The sequence below is a fragment of the Pantherophis guttatus genome, chromosome 1, assembly GCF_059756535.1.
Source record: "Pantherophis guttatus breed Tessera chromosome 1, ASM5975653v1, whole genome shotgun sequence".
NCBI classification, from domain to species: Eukaryota; Metazoa; Chordata; class Lepidosauria; order Squamata; family Colubridae; genus Pantherophis; species Pantherophis guttatus.
Window position 1 is genome coordinate 2828957 of NC_142063.1, and position 22412 is coordinate 2851368.

Genomic DNA, 22412 nt, shown 5'->3' on the forward strand with positions numbered 1-22412 from the left:
TGGGTAGAGAAGAGGTCTTCCCTCTCCAGCCCCCCCCAAATTAACCAGGCTCTCCTCTTCCAACCACAAACTACATTCCTCCCTTTGCGGCAACCGCTTCATAAAGTGGTTCCGTTTTTGAGGGGCTCCTTGCTAGCACTGATGATGTTACCTAGTTGGGTAATAAAATGTTTGCAAGAAAACCACCAAGTTCAGAGAGGACCAAGGACCCCACAGGCCTCCTCCTGCCCCCTCTACATTCCACAACCCCCCTTCCTTCTAGCACTGATAATGTTACCTAGTTGGGTCATGAAATGTCTGCAAGAAAACCACCAAGCTCAGAGGGCACCAAGGATCACCTCCTCCTCTCTCGTCTCCTCCTCTCTGCAACCTCCACCACCTTCTAGCCCGGATGATGTTACCTAGTTGGGTCATGAAATATCCGCACGAGGCTTTCCAAGAATCCCATCGTTCAACCCTGAGCTGCAAAGACTCGCCTTTATCAGTTCCATTTTGGGCAAAGTGCACTCCCAGCCACTCCGTCTGGGAGATGGCCAGCAGGCCCCTGACCCAACACCAACACAGGCTTGGACGAGTGCCCGGCCGTGCCATGCCATGCCATGCCAACTCCTAGCGGTGGACCTGAGTGCAAGCTGCAGACCTCCCCACCCCACTTAACCCTGAGACCAAATAAGAAGGAAGAGGACGCTGGATTGGAGCTCTGGGCGCTCAGGATTCTGGACCTAAAATCCAGCAGCCGGTGGGGCATGCACCGGACTCCCGGGCACGCACACTCAGGCCATCCGTCGTCCTTGGCCTGCTTGGCAAGGTGAGGGTTTAAGTCTTTTCCACCGCCCGCAGCCGGTCCCCTCCTCTGCCCAGCAGGGCGCTGGCGTAAAGCTGACGAAAGGTGATGGAGGCGTGGAAGGATTAGAGGACAAAAGATGGTGAATTGCCCAGGAGGCGTGGAGGCCCCACCATTGATTTCCTCCCAAGCCAAGCCGGGGTGGGTCCCGTAATCGCCTCATCACTTTAAAATATTAATGCTGCCTTCCTCTGTGGGCTTCCCAATTACCCTAATTGAAGGCAAATTGGCTAAAGGAGAGCCAAGGAGGTATCAACCCGCTTTAATTCGCTCAAATGACAGTTTTAAACTCGGCTAAACCTATTAGACACCCAGGCTGAGAACACTTAAGAGACACTGTCTCGGCTTACTGGGCGTGTGTGTGTGTGTGTGTGTGTGTACAGGCAAGGGATGGGGGGTGGAGGGAAGGGAGGGGCCCAAAGCAAAGCCAGGAGCTAGGTGGGGTGGGCACATATGCGATCAACCCTGAGCCGGCCTTTCTTGCTGATTAAGGGCAGAATTGGCACTGTGTGTGTGTGTGTGTGTGGTTTCCCCCCCCAATGTCCCCAATGAGTCGCAAAATAAAGAGGTCTCTAGGAAGGGCCCTGGGAGACAGGAGGAAGGGCTGCAGTCTAGACAGCCATCTGCAAAAGGGAGATGATTTTGTAGCTCAGGGTTGAACGGACAGGGGTGGGTGGGTGGTCCTTGGTGCTCTTTGAGCTGGGAGGGAGGGGGTCCTTGGAGACATTTCTTGACCCAACTAGGTAACATCACCAGTTCTAGAAGGGAAGGTAGTTTGATCTCGTTTTATATATGTAGATAATACGTATATAAAACAAGAACATATACATATAAATATGTGTGTGTGTGTGTGTGTTTTTCTTTTAGCCAGGTTTTTCCTACGTAACCAAGATTTTTCTACAGCCCTAGCTCAGTGGAGTCACATCCACTCGATTCTGGGCTTTTTCCTTTCTGGCAGCCAGCAGGCCCTATGCTGCTTAGTGAGAGACTTATATAGTAAGAAAAGTAAGAAAATAGATATTGAACCTTTACAGGGAGGATACATGAGATGTGGGTGTGGCTTACTGATGATGGCTAACAAGCCAGAAATAGAAGGCAAAAGGGAGCAGAATGCCCCTTCCCACATGTTGGGGTAGACCAGGTGTCTTGATAGAAAAACACTTAATCTTTCCCCTGGCTCAAGCTGATGAAGGGAGGAGAACTTGTAGCTCAGAAGGTTAATTCAACTGCCTAACATGCAGGAAGCCCAAGTTCGAATCTAAGTAAGGGTATGGCTAGCTGATGAAAGCTAAAAAGCTTGAAATAGTATTTTTCAAGAAAATACTGGACAACTCTTTGTCTGAAATGGTATAGGCTTGATCAGAAGGTTGGACTAGAAGACCTCCAAGGTCTCATCCTCTTTTCTCCTCTCCTCTCCTCTTCTCCCTTCCCCTCCCCTCCCCTTCTCCTTCTCCATAAATGGCTATCCAGTCTCTTCTTAAAAGCTTCCAGTGATGGAGCATCTACAATTTCTGGAGGGAAGCTGTTCCATTGGTTGATTGTTCTCACTATCAAGAAGTTTCTCCTTAATTCCAGATTGCTTCTCTCCTTGATTTATTTCCATCTGTTATTTCTTGTTCTGCCTTGGAGATAAGGTTGGACACCCCCCCCTTATCTTGTAGGAGCCCCTCAAGTGTTGGAACACTGCTATAATATCACCCCTGGTCCAGGGGTGAAACCTACTTACCTTCCCTACTGGTTCGGAAGTGCTCGCTCTGCGTGTGTGTGTTGCATGCGTGCTTGGACCCTCTGTGAATGTGCAAATCCTTCTGCGCATGTAAAGAGGGTAAAAAACAGCTTACTTCCTGGTTAAAACCAGGAAGTAACGACATCTGGGCAGGTGTGTGGAGCCTCATGCTGCTGCCGCTACTGGTTCTCCAAACCACCCGCCACTGCTGCTACCAGTTCGGCCGAACAGGTATGAACCGGTAGCATTTCACCCCTGACCTGGTCCTTCTCTCAATTAGAAGACTAGACATATCCGTTTCCTGAAACTGTTCTTCATATGTTTTAGCCTCCAGGCCCCTAATCATTTTTGTGAATCTCAACATCTTTTTTTGTATCGTGGTGACCAGAGCTGGATGCAACATTCCAAGTGTAGTCCAAGTGTAGGAGGATATGAGTAATCCTCAACTGTTGTTGTCCGCCAGCAGCCTGTGGAGCAGGCAGCGGAGTCGGACAGTGAGGAGGCTGGGGAGGACAATGGGCCAGTGTTGGTGTCAGGGGAAGGCCCGGATGAGGGCTCTGCATCGGAGCGATGTGCGGACTCCAGAGCCTCCAGAGGCGGACAGCAAAGAGGCAGAGGAACAGGAGGAGCCTGTTCCTAGTGCACACATGCGAAGAGCTGCCAGAAGGCAAGAGCAGCTGAAGCAAAAAGGACAACTCGGGAGTAAGGCCAGGAGATGATTGGCTTAAAAGAGCATCAACGAGCCATTGGGTTCTTTGTAGAAAAGCAATGTTGATTCCAGTGCTTCTTGTCAGTGTCTCTTGAACTTTGTGGGTTTTTTTGCCAAGAAAAGCCAGGTTGCCAATGACATCAAAGGTTGGTGATAAGACCATAGGACTGGTTATGAAGAATTTGTTTTGGACAAAGCTGAGAATGAATTAATTCTCAGCTGTTTTAATAAAATAAGTTTCTTCAGGACTGAATTGTGTTTGGTAATCACTTCTTGGGCCTCGGTCACAACATCAGCTTATAACTATTTGGCAACTCTTCAGGGTTACAATGCCACTGAAAAAAGTGATTTATAACCTCTCACTGACTGCCCTACAGTCGTCCTCCTCCTCCTCCTCTCATCCTCCTCCTCCTCCTCCTCCTCCTCCTCCTCCTCCTCCTCCTCCTCCTCCTCTCTCCACTCCACAATTCCTCCTCCTTTCTAGTACGGATGATGCTCTCTAGTTGGGTCATGAAACATCTGCAAGAAAACCATTAAGCTCAGAGAACAAGTTTAGTTTGTTTTAGTTTAGTTTTATTTGATTAGTATACTGCCCTACTCCCGAAGGACTCAGGGAGGTGAACAGCCACAGGATAAAAAACATAAATACAAATTTAAAACTGAATAAAATCGAATTAAACAATTTGGCCGAAGACAGATTTAAACACCCCAATAAATTAAAAATGAATTAAAATTTACGTTTTAAAAAGGGAAAAAAGGGAAACAGTTAGGCCAGGCCAGCCTGATGGAATAAAAAGGTCTTGAGAGTGCGGCGGAAGGTGTGTAGATCCGGGATCCTCCGTATCTCCGGGGGGAGCTTGTTCCAGATAGTAGGTGCCCCACAGAGAAGGCTCTCCCCCTGGGGGCCACCAGTTGACATTGTTCAGCTGATGGCACCCAGAGGAGCCCCTCTGAGAGCATACCGGCCGGTGGGAGGCTATTGGTGTCAGCAGGCGGTCCCGTAGGTAACCAGGTCCTAAGCCATGAAGCGCTCTAAAGGTGGTAACCAACACCTTGAAGTGCACACAGAAGACCACTGGGAGCCAGTGCAGCTCGCACAGGAGAGGTGTTACATGGGAACGCCATGTCGCTCCCATAACCACCTGTGTGGCCGCACTCTGCGCCAGTTGGAGCCTCGGGGTGCTCCTCAAGGGGAGCCCCATGTAGAGAGCGTTACAATAGTCCAGGCGGGAGGTGACGAGGGCATGAGTGACCGTGCATAAGGAGTCCCGATCCAGAAAGGGACGCAACTGGCGGATCAGGCGAACCTGATGAAAAATCCTCCCAGTCACAGCCGTCAAGTGCTCTTCTAAAGACAGCCGTGAATCCAGGAGGACGCCCAAGTTGCGCGCCCTCTCCGTGGGGGTCAATGATTCGCCCCCAATAGTCAGTGATGGCACCAACTGACTACTGTATATCGGGACGTCGGAAACCACAGCCACTCGGTCTTGGGTGGGTTGAGCCTGCGCCTGTTTCTCCCCATCCAGATCCGCATGGCCTCCAGGCACCGGGACATCACTTCAAGGGCATCGTTGGGGTGGTCCGGGGTGGAGATATACAATGGTATCCTTCACCCTGATCTTTGAAATGTGCCTTGATCTGATCTTTTTCCCAAGGGGCCGAGACTTTGCGAGTCTAACTGGATTGAATGATGTGGGCTCAGTTTATGGTGGTAAATCCATTGGTTTAACATACTCTGGTCATGAATCACGCAGAATCGTTGTTGGTCTCAGAAATCTAAATGACCAACGAAGAACAAACTATGAGGTAACTCCAGTTGTAGAGGACGTGGTGCAATTTTGAATTTGGAAACTATCTTGATGTGTTAAAATCCAGTTTGTCCCTACCCACATCCGGCTGCTTGTAGTAACTTGCCCCCTGCTGGGCACACCAATACCTGCATTTGGGGAAATCCTCTCTCCTTTTCTCTTCCGGACGATGGGCAAATCTTTGCCAAGGGAGAGCAACTTGGGCGACTCTGCGTTCATTTGAAAGTTATTTTATACACAAATGCGCAGCTCTTGTTTCTGGTTCACTGCTCTTTCGATGGGAGACGCGACGCGATGCGGCCTGTTGGTGGAGAGGTCAAAACACCGTTCAGCTCCTCCCGTGTTCCGGTCCCACTCCGCGGCCTTCCTTCTCAAATCCTACAGCGTAGTTTAAATGTGTTCAACCAGCTTAGCCTGCTGGAAACAGAAGATCCAGAGAGATTAGCCGTGGCAAAAATAGGGAGGCATTAAGTATCTGAGCCACCATCCACCACCCTGGCAGGGTGGCTACAAGTGTGTCAAGGAGAGGTCTCCGGTTCTTCTAAAAAAGGCCGAGGCTTGAGGTGGGGCATGGAAGGTCCTTGCTCTCCTCTCCGTGCTTTCATTTTGAATCACATGGGCGGGATTGTACCCGAGCCAGTTTCTGACTTCTCCTCTTCCTAGCCGCGTGGCGAACTGAAATGGGAGGGGAGAATTTGCAAAGGTGTATTTGAAAGGAACAGGGATGTGGTGGCTCAGTGGCTATGATGCTGAGCTTGTCGATCGAAAGGTTGGGAGGTCAGTGGTTTGAACCCCTAGTGCCACATAACGGGGTGAGCTTCCGTTACTTGTCCCAGCTTCTGCCAACCTAGCAGTTCGAAAGCACGTTAAAAAAAAATGCAAGTTGAAAAATAGGGACCACCTTTGGTAACTGTTCCGTGCGCCTTTGGTGTTTAGTCATGTCGGTCACATGACCACGGAGACATCTTCGGACAGCGCTGGCTCTTCAGCTTTGAAACTGAGATGAGCACTGCCCCCTAGAGTTGGGAACGACTAGCACATATGTGCGAGGGGAACCTTTACCTTATTTGAAAGGAATAGATGTTTCTCTGCTCTTGCTCTGCACAAGCTCGGTGTCTGCATGTCACACGTGGCTCTGAGCCCAAACGGTTGTTTTTTTTTTATATGTCACCCTTCTCCGGAGACTCAGGGCGGCTTACAATGCGTTAAGCAATAGTTTAATGAAAAGAAGGATTATGGGGTGGCAGGAGAGCAGGACTCCAATATTTGAAGGGCAGCCCCAAAGAAGAGGGTTGGTCAACTTATTTTTCAAAGCAGGAGAAGAAGCGACGGATGGAAACTCATCAAGGAGGGGGGGTTTTGGACTTCCAATTTGGGAAACTTATCACAAAGCAGCAAACTTAGTATGGTTAGAAAAGTGGGCAATTCTGGGAAACAAAAGAATCCTGACATTGGAAGGGCATGACCTCCAGAAGGGTTGGCATGCTTATCTTTGGGAAACAGGGAAAAGAACAAGAACTTATTTCCACAAACATAAAATAAGGGACACGTTAATGTCAACAAGGGGAGAAATAAGACAAAAACAATATACTAAAATTCCCAGATGGCTATCCACGATGGAGGCAATAATATACCCCAATGTTTTGGAACTGGGCAAAACTGTAAAATATAAAGAAATACTAGATGGGGCGGGAAACCTCAAAACAATGGAAGAATTGACCAGTTAACCAGTGGAACAGCTTGCCACCAGAAGTTTTAGGTGCTCCATCACTGGAGGTTTTTAAGAAGAGACTGGATAGACGCTTGTCTGAAATGCTATAGGGCAGGGGTGTCAAACACAAGGCCCGTAGGCCAGATCCGGCCCATAGGGCCACCCTGGAAAATGTAAAGGGCCAGCTTCGGCCCAGTCTATCCAACGCAAAGAGGAAACATCAGGCCAGAGTGGCTTCAGCCTGGTCTACTCCGTGCGAAGAGGACACGTGCCGGCAGTTTGGGGAGTGGCGTCAAGCTGGCCACGCCCACCCAGTCGGCAACGCCCAGTGAGTGGCATCAAGTTGGCCATGCCCACCCAGTCAGCAACACCCCCACGGTCAATCACAGCCCTGATGCAGCCCTCAATGAAATTGAGTTTGACACCCCTGGGATAGGGCCTTCTGCTTGAGCAAGGAGCTGGACTAGAAGACCTCGAAGGCCCCTTCCAATTCTGTTACTCTATTTTTTATATTCCACAGAAGCCCCCACGGAGAGGGCTCGCAATTTAGAGCATATGACGGCCGTGGCCAGGGGGGCTTTTTATCAGGTTCGCCTGATACGCCAGTTGCGTCCCTTTCTGGATCGGGACTCCCTACGCACGGTCACTCAAGCACTCGTCACTTCCCGCCTGGACTACTGCAATGCTCTCTACATGGGGCTCTCCTCGGGGTGCACCCGGAGGCTGCAGTTGGTCCAAAATGCGGCCGCGCAGGGGATTATGGGAGCGACGGGACGCTCACATATAACACCTCTCCTGCACGAGCTGCACTGGCTTCCTGTGGTCTTCCGGGTGCGCTTCAAGGTGTTGGTGACCACCTTTAAAGCGCTCCATGGCTTAGGGCCGGGGTATTTGCGAGACCGCCTTCTGCCGCCAATAGCCTCCCACCGACCGGTTCGCTCGCACAGAGAGGGCCTCCTCAGGGTGCCGTCGGCCAGGCAGTGCCAGCTGGCGACCCCCAGGGGGAGAGCCTTCTCTGTGGCAGCACCTGCCCTCTGGAATGACCTGCCCCATGAGATACGCATGATATCAGACCTCCGGACTTTTCGTCGGGCCCTGAAGACACACTTGTTCCATCTAGCTGGGCTGGCTTGATCCCATCCTCTCAGTTTTTTTTAATCGAATTTCGATTTTAATTGGGTTGCTTTAAATTCGGGCCAAAATTATTTAATTGTTTTTTTAAATGTTTTTAACTTTTATATGCTATGTTTTATCCTGGCTGTACACCGCCCTGAGTCCCACAGGGGAAGGCGGTATAGAAATATAATAAAATAAATAAAATAAAAATAAAAGATCATTCAGTTGCTAAGTCGTGTCTTGACTGTTCCATGACCCTCACTGAGCATAGCACGTCAGGCCCCCATATCCTTCACTATCTCCCTGATTTTGCCCAAATTCACGTTCGTTGTGTCGATTACATTATCTAATCATCTCGTCTTCTGCCGTCACCATCTTTCCCAACCTCGGGGTCTTTTTAATAATAATTTAACAAAGTTGGAAGGGACCTTGGAGGTCTTCTAGACCAACCCGCCACATACAGTAGGCAGGAAATGCTACACCACTTCAGTCCCAGACAGTCTTCTCTTCTCATCTGGTGGCCAAAGTATTTCAGCTTCTTCAGCATCTCTCCTTCCAAAGAACAGTTGGAGCCGAATTTCCTTTCGGATCGGGTGGAAAAAGTAGTGAAGCATTAAAAGAAGGGAAAAAAAAGGTATAAAGAGCTAAATCCACCTGAAGTGGAATTCCTGGAGCTTCAAACCTGAGTAAAGGTTTTTGGTAAAATGGCTCAATTTTATTTTAGAAAGGCCTGCAAATGTCTTCCTTTGCTTGGTCACATCCAGGGATGGGATTCAGCCGGTTCGGACCAGTTCAGGCAAACCGGATGCTAGTTTTACATCTGGTTCACCGAACCGGTAGTTGCAAGGACTCTCCACACAGCCCGTCTTGGATGGGCAGGGGCTCTGGGAGGGCCAAAAACGGGCCTCTCGGAAGTTCTGGAAGTTCAGAAACGGGCCTGTTTCCAGCCTCCGGAGGACCTCCGGAGCCCAGGGAAAGCTGTTTTCACCCTCCTGAAGGCTCGAGGAAAGCTTTTGGAGCCTGGGGAGGGTGAAAAACAGGCCTACCGAAGTACCAGAAGTCTGGAAACAGACCCATTTCCAGCCTCTGAAGGGCATCCGGAGCCCAAGGGAGGCCGTTTTCACTCTCCCAGAGGCTCGAGGAAAGCCTCTGGAGTCTGGGGAGGATGAAAACACCACCCCCACCATGGCGCAGGAGACCAAGTAGGCACACCCCCATGGCCACGCCCACCCAGCAACCAGGCAGAGAACCGGTTGCTAAAATTTTTCAATCTCACACCTGGTCACATATTTGGATTCAAGAACTCATTACTTAAAACACTTAGTGTGGAATCCTTTAAGAGTTGAATGCTGCTTTTTTTTAAGAACAAAAAAGACTAATTATTTCCAAGCTCAATACCTTCTCCATGTGAAATGCGGGTTTACAGGCAGCTTTTATAAGCTGGGTTGACAAAATCAGAAATGAGGTGGTGATCAGCCGCCTGGGAAAAGCCAAGGGAAATCATCAAAACCATAAAAAAGCGAAAAGTTAGAATATTTTGGACATGGGATGCGACACCCAGAAAAACACGCCACTTAACACGCCATGTCACTTAATCTTCCAAGGAAAGATTGAAGGCAAACGAGGTCCAGGCAGATGAAGAACATCATGGCTTCAAAATCTAAGGGACTGGTTTGGACAAAACTCAAGAGCTTTTTTGTCCGGCTGTTGATAAAAATAAGATTGACAGCATGATCGACAACATCCGATGGCGGATATGGCACAAGAAGTACCTTCTCCAGCTAATGGGAGAGTTGTGGAGAGGAAGCCCTGAGAATCTCTATTTCTTTCCCATTGATAAAATTAAAGTGAAGATGCCAGCAACATGAAGAATAAGGCACTTTTCTGTCCGGTATGGTTGAGGAACAAGATAGTAAGAAAAAGAGTCTACTCATTGTCCATTGAGTTATAAAACTGGGATACAACACAAGCATATGTACGAGGATTGACAATAGCATATGTGGCAAGGTTGACTCAGCCTTCCATCCTTCCGAGGTAGGTAAAAGGAGGACCCGGTTTGTGGTGGCAATAAGCTGACTTTGTATAAAAAAGAACACCGCTGGGGGGGGGGGAAGCCCTACTAAGCAGGTATATACAAAAGTATGAAGGCTGTTGCTTAACACATTGTAAGCCTCCCTGAGTCTCCAGAGAAGGGCTGCATATAAATCCAACCAATAAATAAATAAATAAATAAGAATAAAACAAAAACAAAAAACTGTAATGTTTTATTAACACACGCAGATACACAGACTGACTGACTGACCCTATCCAGAGATGCTGACTGAGATCCTAAACCTGGATCGGCCTGGCCAATAGTTTATACCAGGGGTCGGCAACCTTAAACACTCAAAGAGCCACAAAGGTCCTAACCAGAAGCCCCCCATTGAATTCTGGAGCCGACTGGAAGTCCAATTCAATCCAAAAGTCTTTTTGTGATGACCTTTAGCTGTGTGAAAACGGTGCATCACGGGACAACAATTTTTGAACCAAGATACCTCAGATGGGCTAATTTACAGAATGCGCCCAAAATGCGACCCATGACTCCAGAGAGAATGACATTTGGGGAAGTTGTGGCTGCTTCAATGCTACTGGCTGCTGAAGGTCAAAGGATCTTTATTTCCAATGCTCTGTGACAGTTTCCCAGCCAGTCTTGCAATCCCCTTGTTCTCTCTCTCCAGCCACTTACCTGCCTGCTGATCCTTCCTGCCAGATTCCCACAAGGAAACTTAATGAGGAAGCTAGAAGGAAGTTGTTCCCACTGCTTTTTCCCCTTAACCTTGGCGATTTTGTTTCTCTTTTTAGGTAAGGAAATATCTCTGGAAACAATGCGTCAATGGAGATTGGGGGCGACATGCGCAAGTGAGGCGAGTCAGTGGAGGCAAGTCAGTGGACGGCAAACCCCCCCCCCCCCAAATAAGACCTGGTGTCTTTTTTTAGTGGCAAAAAAAAAAATAAGACAGGGTCTTATTTTCGGGGAAACACAGGTAGTATGGGCAAAGAACTTTGGATATACTATAGCCATGATGGCGAGCCTATGGCACGCGTGCCAGAGGTGGCATGCAGTGCCCTCTCTGATGGCACACAAGCTGATGCCCCTAGTTCAGCTCTGCTGCGCATGCGCCACTCGCTGGCCAGCTGGTCTTCGGATCTTTGCAACATATGTGCAGGGGGCGGGGTGTGTGCAGGGGGCTGCAGGTGCAGAGCCATGTGCATGCATGCATGGGGATCGGGTGCATGCACAGGGGCCACACGCATTGCATTTTGGGGATTCACATGCACACGTGCTTTGGGCACTCAGTCCGGAAAAGGTTAGCCATCACTGTACTATAGATTAGACGAATGTCAAAAGCTTTGGGAAAGAAACTGTAAGTTGACAATGTCAACTGCATATAAGGAAAATGTATATGAAATGCTCTATAGGTGGCATCTATCACTGGCAAGTTTAGCAAAGATGTTTAAAAGTATGTCCGCCAAATGTTGGGAATGTAACTAGACACCAGGGACGTATTATCGTATGTGGTGGCCATGTATAAAAGCAAAGAAATATTGGACAAAAATACACACGTGGTTGGAGAAAATGTTAAAACAACACATAGATTATAAGACAGAAATATTCTTGCTAGGCATAATACCTGAAAGGTATGATAAAGGGAATCTATATTTAATATTACATGCCTTGACCGCAGCAAGAATTGTTTAAGCATAGTACTGGAAAAATGAGAAACCCCCCCACAGATCCAATTAAAAATTTTTAAGATTGTGCATAAATAGATATACATTAAAAATAAAAGAAAAAGAAGACACAGAATATTTTTGAACATGGGACTTGTTTTATAAATGGTTGGACAGTAGAGGTAGAAATTAGGAACGGGAAAATATTATTGTATAAAAATAAATTGATCCAGACAAAGTGCTGTTCACTAAGCACTTATGTATGTAATGTGAAAATATACACATAAAACTGTTTAAAAAAACATTGGCAAAGTAATTGAAGTAATTGTGGACTTGAGTAAGAATTCTGGCCTGATTTGTCCTAGTTTTCTTGGCAGTCCATGGTCTTCTGCAACACTGAAGTTCAAAAGCGCCAATACTCTGTCTTGCCTGCTTCTTCAAAATCCAACTTTGGATTCCACAGACGGTCAGGGAATCCAGGAAGAGCACAGCCTGCATGATTCCGATTACTGAACGGGGCACTTCAACTAGGAATCTACCCAAGTGCTGAGAACTGCAGGAGAGAAGAAAGGAGTGTTGAAATATTTTAATCGTTTACTGTATTTTTCAGAGTATAAGACGCACCTACCTTTTTTGGTGAGGAAAAGAAGAAAAAGAAATCTCCCTCTGCCTCTGAGCAATTTTGCTCGTTACAGCAAACAGCCTGCTTTACTTTCATTTTCATCATAGCTTGATTAGCACAAGGGGGAAAAAAAAATCTGCTCCAGCAATTTTCTTCCTTGCAAGCAAACAGCAGAGCCCTGCGCAAAGCAGCTGAGAGCAAATCAGCTGAGAGTTGGGAGGCTGATCTAATCAACTTGTGCTAATTAGGCTGTGCTGAAGCTGAAAGGAGCTGTTTTTTTTCTTGCTGTTGCTTGCAAGGAGGTAACTCCTGCGCGGCAGAGGCCAAAGGGTGGGGGCCAGTGGGTGGGCGGGGCTACATTTGGTGTATAAGACGCACCTAAATTTTCACCCACTTTTAAGGGGAAAAAAAGGTGCGTCTTATACTCCGAAAAATACGCTATCCCATTTATTTATTTATACATTTTATTGGCCACCCATCTTACAGCAGGATAACTCTGGGGAGGAAGGAAAGAGGGAGGGAGGGAGGAAGGAAGGAAAGAAGGAAGGGAGGGAGAAGACGGAGAGATATTCGTGCATGCACAAACACACACAAATCTAAATAAGTTAATACCAGCAAATATTATGGTCCAATACATTAACTTGAAGCTGCCCTGAGGGTTCACTAGAGGAGGATAAAGCAACTATAAACGAACAAATAGATATTTGCCAATAGAATTTGGTAGGTACCTTACTTCATACTGTGCTCTAGGACTAGTAGGCAAATAGCGCACAGCTTTCCTTTGAAATTCGTATTTGTAGTTAATTCTCAAAAAAGTGCATAAATCTTTGGGAAAAATACGCATGAAAATGCATTAGATGATCTGTGTTAATTTTTTCCCCCTAAATCCTGTGACCAAACTCAAAATTGGGAAAATAAGAGGAAAGTAGAAACGGCTACATTCATCCATTGCCACCAAGAGCTGCTGACTTTTTTTTGGGGGGGAGGGGGGTTTTGGTCTGCACAGAGTTAAGACCAGTGGCCCCCAATCTTTTGGGCAACAGGGACCGGTTCCATGGAGTAAGGTTTTTCCGCAGACTGGAAGGGACGTGGTTTCACATGATGCCTGCACCCCACGGATGGGGTGTTTGCTTGCATAGCCCTGTTTGGGGGTTGGGGGACCCCTGGTTTAGAGCACAACGTTGAACCACAGAAACTCCAAAATGAAAAGTATGCACAGTACCAAGAGGTGGATGATGGGCTCTCCCACCAAAGATCTGGAAGGTCTTCCTATCACAGTGGCATTGGAGAAAAACAAACGAGAAGGAAAACTACTTAAAAGTTACTAATGGTTAAAACTGGGCGCAGAGCTGGTCACTCGGAAATCCCCTCTCCTGGGAAATTGTTTCAGCAGCTGACGTCTTGCAAGAAATTCCGGGCTAGATGGGTGTTTGTGTTGTTTCACTTTCTCTTTTAATCTGGGAGTTGGCAGATCTTGAAAGAGCCATTTGCTGCCAAGTAGGAACCAGACAGCTCCCTGCTCTTGGTCACATTATAGGTAGCCCTTGACTCACAATCACAACTGAGCCCAAAATTTGTGTGACTAATCAAGACGTTAACTGAGTTTTGCCCCATTTTACAACCTTCCTTATGACCTGAACTGTTTACTTGCAGATGTTTTATTACCCAACTAGATAGCATCATCAGTTCACTGATAAAAGGTCTGCAAGAAAACACACAAGCCTCCCTTTTCCAGCGGCACTGTAACTCCAATCCCCGAACAAGTGGTCATTCAATGAGGACTACCTATGCAACTGGGCAAGCGGTAAAGAAATTTTGCTGAGGGGTTTGTGTGTGTTGTGTGTGTATACGTACATATTGCCATGTAGCCATGTCCGTTGGTAGAAAGTGAGGGGGGGGGAATGATTATTATCGGGGTTTGCATGCATGTAGCTTGATACACACACTGCTACTCAGAAATGCTGACACAGAGCCAGGTGGAGGCTGCATTTGGTACACTCCAACCCGGACAACAGCCGTGGCGCTTAGACTTCTATATCACTTCACAGTGCTTTACAGCCCTCTCTAAGCAGTTTAGACAGTCAGCCTATGGCACCTAACAATCTGCGTGCTCCTTTTACCAACCTTGGAAGGATGGAAGGCTGAGTGAACCTTGGGCCGGTCAGGATTGAACTGCTGGCAGCCAGCAGAATTAGCCTGCATTCTAACCACTGTGCCAGCACAGATTGTAGATAAACAGAAGATAGATAAAATAGAAAGAGAGGGAGATTAAGACAGACAGATAAGGTAGGTAGGTAGACAGATAGCAATAGCCCTTAGACTTATATACCGCTTCACAGTGCTTTACAGCCCTCTCTAGGCAGTCTACAGAGTCAGCATATCACCCCCAACAATCTGGGTCCTCATCCTACGCAAAGCCTTGTCGATTTTAGCTCACCCACATCTGCTGGGAACTTCAGGGGCCAAAGGTTGAAGCAGCTGAAGAGGATTATCTTGGGAAAAACAGGCTTAATACCTTTGCTCTCATTTCTTAAGTCAAAATCGGAACTGGTGGATTTAGACGAGGGCACCAGTCCAAACTCACCTGGGATCAGTCCCTGCCTAACCCTAGAAAGGAACGTGGTTGATACGTTGCTTGCCATCTCCTTGAACAGCCTCCCTAACCTGACGCTCTTGAATGACAATACCTACTGTGCTGGCTGGGGATTATGGAGAGTTTTCATCCTACACAGCTGGGGAAGAGAATGAAGGAAGCAAACTGCCCCCTCCTACCTCCCACAGCCTTGCCTTGCAATCTCAACCTGTCAAAAACTGGGCATTGCAATCAGTTTGTTTGTAGAGCTAATCCAATGTTAAATGGCCATTTTAGGATTCCCCCCCTCCTTTGATGCTTGTCATGGTTCTATGATTTTAATTTTTTATAACACTATTTTTAATTTGAATGTTAATATTACACATTTTCTTTATCGGTTGAATTATATAGAGAAAGGACTGGACCACACTGAGCACCCTAAGATGGGATGGAAAGCTAAAGCTTTGTTGTAGAGTAAGAAAGATGATCAGGGGCGCTAGAGGTTAAATTGTATGATGAAGAGTTGAAGCAACTACCTTTTCCGTGGTGGCTCCTTTCCTCTGGAACATCCTCCCCTCGTAAATTAGACCGGCCCCCCTCTGACACTCTTTCGGAAGGCCCTGAAGATGTGGTTCTGCTAGCGGGCCTGGGGAACCCAGAGCAGGATAGAGGCCATTAAATGGGGGGTATGAGTGTGAGTGAGCGGGAATGGGGGGTTATTATTTTTATTTATTTCATTTATACTGTGTTTTTATTTCCTGTAAGCCGCCTTGAGCAAGTAGGCAGCAATATAAATTTTCCAAATAAATAAAACTAGGTATGTCTAGCCCAGGCGGGTCCTCAAACTTTTCAAATGGGGCCACAATTCATGGTCCCTCAGACTGTTGGGGGAGGGGGCTGGACTATAGTTTGAAAAAAAAAACATGAACGAATTCCAATGCATACTACACATATCTTATTTGTACTGCAAAAAAACCATGAAATAATATGATATTTAAAACGAAGAACAATTTTAACCAACAGAAACCTACTAGTATTTCAGGGGAAAGTGTGGGCCTGCTTTTGGCTGATGAGATAGTCGATGTCCGGTTCCATATTTGTCACTGCCAGTCGTAACAAGTGATGCAAGTGTTCATCAGTCAGTCTGGATCGGGTTGGGGATTTCAGACGTTTCATTCGGGAAAAAGTCTGTTCACAGACATAGGTACTGCCAAAGATGGTTACCATTTTGAGTGCATGGTTCCTGAGGTGAGGATACGTCTCAGAGGGGAGAGATGCATAGAAATGAGTAAGGCTGCTTGACTTGAATGCGTCTTTCAGAGAGTCACAATTTTGTAGTTCGGCCAGTTCCATTTGGAAAATTGGATCCACGATTTCAATGTCAACAGAAAATGGGTTCCGGAAAAGCTGTATGTCCTGTTCATGTGCACGCAGCTCTTTAAATCTCATTTGAAACTCCCTTTGTAACATTTCCAGTGAATCCACACATTTTTTGTTTGGGAATGCAACTGTTGGTTTTTCAGCCAACAGCTTTTGAGCAGTAGGGAGATGGCAAAAGTTTTCCTCCTTCACTTGTTTAATGAGGAGATTCAATTTTACTTCAAATGTCTTCACATGTGAAAGCATATCACAGATGAGCTTCCCCTTGCCTTGAAGCTGCTCACTGAAATTGTTGAGTAACTCTGTCACATCTGTCAGAAAGGCAAGATGCCATTTCCATTCTTCATCTTTGAGCTCTGGTACTTCTTTGTTTTTGGAAATTAGGAAAGCAGAAACCTGTGGAAGTAAGTCATAGAAACGTTTCAAAACTCTCCCTTGACTCAGCCAAGGGACTTCTGTGTGGTAAAAAATATCTTCATAGGCAACATTTAGCTCAGATAGAAATTCCTGAAACTGACTGTGGTTTAGTGCATGTGCCCTAATGAAGTTAACACAAGATACCACAACTTTCATGACAGAGTCCCACTTCAGTGATTTACAACACAGTGCTTCTTGGTGGATGAGGCAGTGTATGGCTATTGGATGCGAGTGATTGTGTTTGTCCATCTCTTTGTTAATGTGTGCAACCACTCCTTTCATACACCCCGCCATGCTAGGACCAGCATTAGTTGTCACACTGGCTAGTTTAGCCCAGTCCAGCTCCAAATCATTCATAGTTTGGCGAACCTTTTCAAAGATACTCTCTCCTGCTGTTGTTCCTTCGATGCTTTTCAGTGCAGCAAGCTCCTCTGTGATTTCAAAATAATCATTTGTCCCACGAATGAAAATTAGAAGTTGTGCAGAATCACAAACATCATTGCTTTTGTCGAGTGCCAACGAAAAATAGCAAAGTTTTTTTGAGGAGTTTTGCAAATGCTGATGCAAATTGTCTCCCATTTCTTCAATCCTTTGTGTAATTGTAGGTTCTGAAAGACTCACTGTACTAAATAAATCCACCTTCTCTGGACAGATCTCTTTGGCAACAGAAAGGAGGCATTCTTTAACAAATTCTCCCTCTACAAATCGTCTGCCAGTGCGCGCTATTAGCTTGGCAACTTGAAAATTTGCTCGCAGTGATGAAATATTTAGCTGCTCCTGCTTCACGAAAGCATTTTGCTGACTTATCAATCCATTTTTCAGTTCTAATATTTTGTATTTTCTTGCTTGTCCGACCAAACAATCATATTTGTCTTTATGTCGAGTTTTGTAGTGTTGATGCAAATTGTATTCCCTGAACACAGCCACTAAATCATGGCATATCAGACAAACAGCTCTTTCCTTATACTGCATGAAAAAGTAATCGTAAGTCCACCCTTCTTTGAAGATCCTGCACTCAGAATCAATTTTTCTTTTCCTGGACATAATTCTTTCCTAGGGATTAAAAATTGCTATTAGTAAGATACCAATAAAAGCAGCGCTACAAAAAATAGGGATCACTATAGCACAGAAGTAATGACAGGCTGAGAGGAGCTGTCAGTGAATGCACAGATCCACACACCCAGGGGCTGTCTTTGGCTGGGATTGGAGGATCGCCCCTGAATACAGCTAGTGGTAATCCTCGGGTGTACAAATCTGTGCATTCAGTGCCAGTGTCTCTCAGCCTGTCAATACTTTGTACAAGTGTAGGAGTGGCTGCCGATCACTTACACTTGTCATTGCAGCTGCAAGAATCAGTTAATTCTCCCCAGTTTCCAGATTAGATTTATTATTACTGTCACTAGATTGCTAATGGAGATAAAGTGTGTATATAATGTGTATGGAGACATGTGAAGATTGCCAAGGAGAGCATATATAATATATTATTGTATTAATTATATTTATTGATAATTTGCACATAATAAAGGCACATATCCTGATTAAAAATAAAAATCAAAGTACGCCTTGGTAAAAGGTTCACCTTAGCAATCCCCAGTGTCCTTATACACATATCTCCAATAGCAACCTAAATACAGTGCTAAATGAGCCAGCCAGCATAACTAAAAAAAGAGAGAATCATGTCCTAATTAATATTTGTTATGCAGCCCTTTGGATGGCTCTTCAGCCTGCTGCCTGGTTCTTCTTCCCTTCCAACTGACGGGGAAAACTATCTCTGTCTCTCCTCTGGCAAAGGCTAAGCCAGCTAGGGCACTATAAAGGACTCAGCCGATGCATGCGCTCTCCAGGAGACCTTGCTGGACTCATTATACATGCAAGCCAGCAGGTGGATATTAAGATGGCGGCGGGCCTGCAGGAGACTGTACATGTTGCACATCTGAGGGACAGCTGGCACACAGCTCAGCGTGTGTCCCGGCTCGGAATGACGTGCAGGCCGGATAAATTGCTTTGGTGGGCTGTATCCAGCCTGGGGGGGCAGTTTGAGGACCCCTGGTTTAGCCTATCGACCCCTGGTTTAGCCTATCGAAGAGAAGGATCGGATGGTGGTGGTGGTGAAGACACAATATTGTTGTGTTTGAGGAGCTGTCACAGAAAAGAGGGGATTGACTTGATAGGAGCTAGGAATTTCAGCTGATGGGGCCCAGAGTGGCTTTGAATTGTGAGACAGGAGGCGTATAAATTTAATCAGCAAATCAATAAAAAAATCACCCTCATGGCAAAAGATCATCTCCAATTCCCAGACTCACCTCTTCCACGTAATTGTGGCCCATTGGTTGCACATCACGCAGGTCTCCAAAACTCTTTCTAGAACTGCCAAGCGGAAGCTCTTCGGCCTCAGATGCCCCCATTGCTTGCACCTCTTTGACCTCTTCTGATGATTTTAGGCTGTTCCTCACCTGAACTTGGCTAGATCCTAAACAGGAAAAGCCCCTTTAAAATCTAAAAAACCTCCAGGACTTTCAGTCAGACAAACAATCATGCGATACCCGAACTACCAAGGGAACCTTGGCATTGGCAGGGCAATCACTGTATATGAACAGAGCAAACCCCACACCATTCCAACCCTGATGATGTTCCTTAGTTGGGTCATGAAATGTCTGCAAGAAAACCACCAAGCTCAGAAAGCACCAAGGACCCCACAGTTCTCCTCCTCCACCTTTCCTCCTTGTTCTACTCCCCCATTCTAGCACTGATGATATTCCCTAGTTGGGTCAGGAAACATGTGCAAGAAAACAAACAAGCTCAGAGAGCACCAAGGACCCCACAGTTGTCATCGTCCTCAGCGTGACTGTGGTGCTCCTCGACAAAATGTCCATCACATTGTGTTTGAATGTCCATCAAGTGCTTGCACCGGCCTGGTGACTGATTTTTTTTCAACGTGGACCGCCCTATCCTTGAATGGCTGGGTGAACTGGACATTAACATTGGCTCAGTGGCTAAGACGCTGAGCTTGTGGATCGAAAGGTCAGCAGTTCAGCGGTTCGAATCCCTGGAGCCACGTAACGGGGTGAGCTCCTGTTCCTTGTCCCAGCTTCTGCCAACCTAGCAGTTTGAAAGCACGTAAAAAAAAATGCAAGTAGAAAAATAGGGACCCCCTTTGGTGGGAAGGGAGCAGCGTTCCGTGCGCCTTTGGCGTTGAGTCATGCCGGCCCCATGACCACGGAGATATCTACGGACAACGCTGGCTCTCCGGCTTTGAAATGGAGAGCACCGCCCCCTAGAGTCGGGAACGACTGGCACGTACGTGCGAGGGGAACCTTTACCTTACGTCCATCTATTCGCCATACGCTAAGCAAATGAATAGATCAATGCATCTTAAATAGAAAACTATCTTTAGATAAGATTTTTTTTCACTCCAGAAAGCATTTCATTGAAATGAATTTGATAAAAAAAAATCAAATAAAAAAATCCGATTTAATTTTTTTTAAAAATCTGATTAAAAACAAAACAAAACATCGGTTTTTATCCATCCTGCCTAATCCCATTACCCTGAGGCTGAAGGTCTTTTGTTCTTGTATATCAGGGCAGGGTCTCCAACCTTGGCCACTTTAAACTTGGGGGACAGCAAAGCTGGCTGGGGAATTCTGGGAGTTGAAGTCCCCCAAGTTTAAAGTGGCCAAGGTTGGAGATTCCTGTTGTAGATAGATTTATTTACTACTAATAGATTTATTAGATTTATTTACCACTAATTAATTATTTGGATTAATTTATGATTTTATTGTACTTGTTTCTTAACTTGTGTTCGCCGCCCTGAGTCCTTTGGGAGAATGGCGGCATATAAATACATGTAATAAATAAATAATAAACAGGCAGGCTGGCCCAGTCCTGCTGGGGGCTTATTAAGAAAGACATGGGGGCTGCTTTCCAAGAGCACAAAAGTTTCTCCTTTGGGGAAATAGAATATTCTGCCTTTTTTTAAAAAAAAATTCTCGAAAGTGCTAACTTTCCATCTTTCCAGGTCTCTTCATCCCTCCAGTCTCTTCTACTGGAGGGGGCTAATGGGGGGGGGGTTTCCAGAAGGACCCTTTAGCACCCTCCCCACCCCACGGCCAGCCTCGTGAGGGAAGCCCAGAGCAGGCAGGGCACCAGCAGAGGTGCTTTCTTCCAGCCCTGGCCAACCTGGTCGGGCTGTTGTAGAAAAAAAAAAACCTCTGGAATGAGCTCCACCCAACCCCCCCCCCGAAAAAAACAACCCTTCAACAACCTACAAGAATTCTCACCCCCCCCCCCAAAATCAGGACTCCTTCCTTCCCCTCTGTGGGGGGGAAAGACGACGACGACTCCAAGCCCCATTATCCACGGCTGGAGGATGACAGGAGCAATACCTCGTCCTATCAATGTTTATATATATATATATAAGAGAAGGGCGGCATATAAATCAGATTATATATATCTATATCTATATCTATAAAATTTGATTTATATGCCGCCCTTCTCCAGAGACTCAGGGCGGCTTACAATGCGCTAAGCAATTTTATTTTATTTTATTTATTTATTTTATTTTATTTATTTATTTAATTTTTACATATACCCCTATATGTGTGTGTGTGTATACACACACATACATAATAAATATAACGCGAAAACCTCCCTATCCCGGCAGAGGTTAAAAAAAAAAAAAGAAAGAAAAAGCCGGCCCAACCACTCCGGCGTGTAACCGCCATTACAAAAAAAAACAAAACAAGAAAAAGAACAGCGGCCTACCTAGCAAGGCTGTTGTACAAGACGGCCGAGAGGGCCAGCCGGCGTACGCGTGGAGGGCCGTCTCACACCCGATCCCTCCAAAAATCCCCCTTCTAAAAAACCCGCGCTGGGGCCCAACGACGGCCGCGTCCTTCAGTTTGTAGTAGTTGCTGGCCGCCATCTTGGATTTACCTCAGAAAGAGGGAGAGAGGAGACAACATGAGGTGGGGGGGGTGTGGAAAGTCGGAGCCGCGCGGAGCATGCCGGGATGACGTAATGCGCCGGCCGGCCGGCAGACTCAGACTCTTTCCCCAGCAACAGGCCCCGCCTATGCCCGCCTCGCCGCTCCTCTCCATAGACTCGCAAACAAGAGGCGCAAGCACGGAGAGCACTTCCGGGTCCACCGTTGGTTCAGTTTACCCCCCCCCTTTTTTTAAAAAAAAAAACACGCAGCCATTTTAAGATGCCTGGACTTCAACTTCCCAGAATCCCCCATGCTGCAAAAAAAAAAAAAAAAAAGAAAAGAAACCTTGATTCCTAGTAGCTTTGGCTTGTGGCACCATGGAGTTTTCTGGCTGGCAGTGTGGAAGCGGGCGGCTCTCCCTTTCTTTCTCCCGGGATCTTTGTTCCCCGCTTGAGATTTCCTGGTGGTCTCCCATCCCAAAAAAATCTGAGCATCATGCTTTTTGCTTTGGGAAAATCAGCCAAGTTGGCCAGGACCTCGACACGCAATACATTTGACAGATGACATCAAACTGGCAGGAATAAGCCAACGCTTCAGAAAATAGCTAGAATAGAAATAGAATAACAGAGTTGGAAGGGACCTTGGAGGTCTTCTAGTCCAACCCCCTGCCCAGGCAGGATTTAAGATACAGAAGGATTTTGACAGACTTGAACGTTGGCCCTACTAAATGAAATTCAATAATGAGAAAAGGAAGGTTCTACATTTAGGCCAAACCCCCCCCCAAATGAGCAGTTATAATATAGGTGGTGCCTGGCTCAATAGCAGTAACTGCGAGAGGGATCTTGGGAGTCCTAGTGGACAACCACTTATGT

General features: G+C 46.5%; 1 protein-coding gene across 1 annotated transcript; it reads right to left on the bottom strand.

The window, feature by feature from the left end:
- Window positions 1–11763: 11763 nt before the first annotated feature.
- On the bottom strand, window positions 11764–22030 carry LOC117656377 (general transcription factor II-I repeat domain-containing protein 2-like). Its single transcript, XM_034404538.3, has 5 exons — window positions 21886–22030; window positions 21378–21548; window positions 18920–19086; window positions 15851–17669; window positions 11764–12178 (listed from the first exon to the last, which is right to left on the bottom strand). The coding sequence occupies exons 1-4, from the start codon at window positions 22013–22015 to the stop codon at window positions 15858–15860; spliced, it is 2280 nt and encodes a 759-aa protein (XP_034260429.2). The 5' UTR covers window positions 22016–22030; the 3' UTR covers window positions 11764–12178; window positions 15851–15857.
- Window positions 22031–22412: the final 382 nt, after the last annotated feature.

Coding starts and splice junctions, on each gene's coding strand:
- LOC117656377 (XM_034404538.3), bottom strand. CDS start 22,015: ATGGGAGACCACCAGGAAATCTCAAGCGGGGAACAAAGATCCCGGGAG. Junction 21,549..21,885: donor CAAAGCTACTAGGAATCAAG/GTTTCTTTTCTT, acceptor CCTCTTTCTGAG/GTAAATCCAAGATGGCGGCC. Junction 19,087..21,377: donor TTGTACAACAGCCTTGCTAG/GTAGGCCGCTGT, acceptor TTTCCTGTTTAG/GATCTAGCCAAGTTCAGGTG.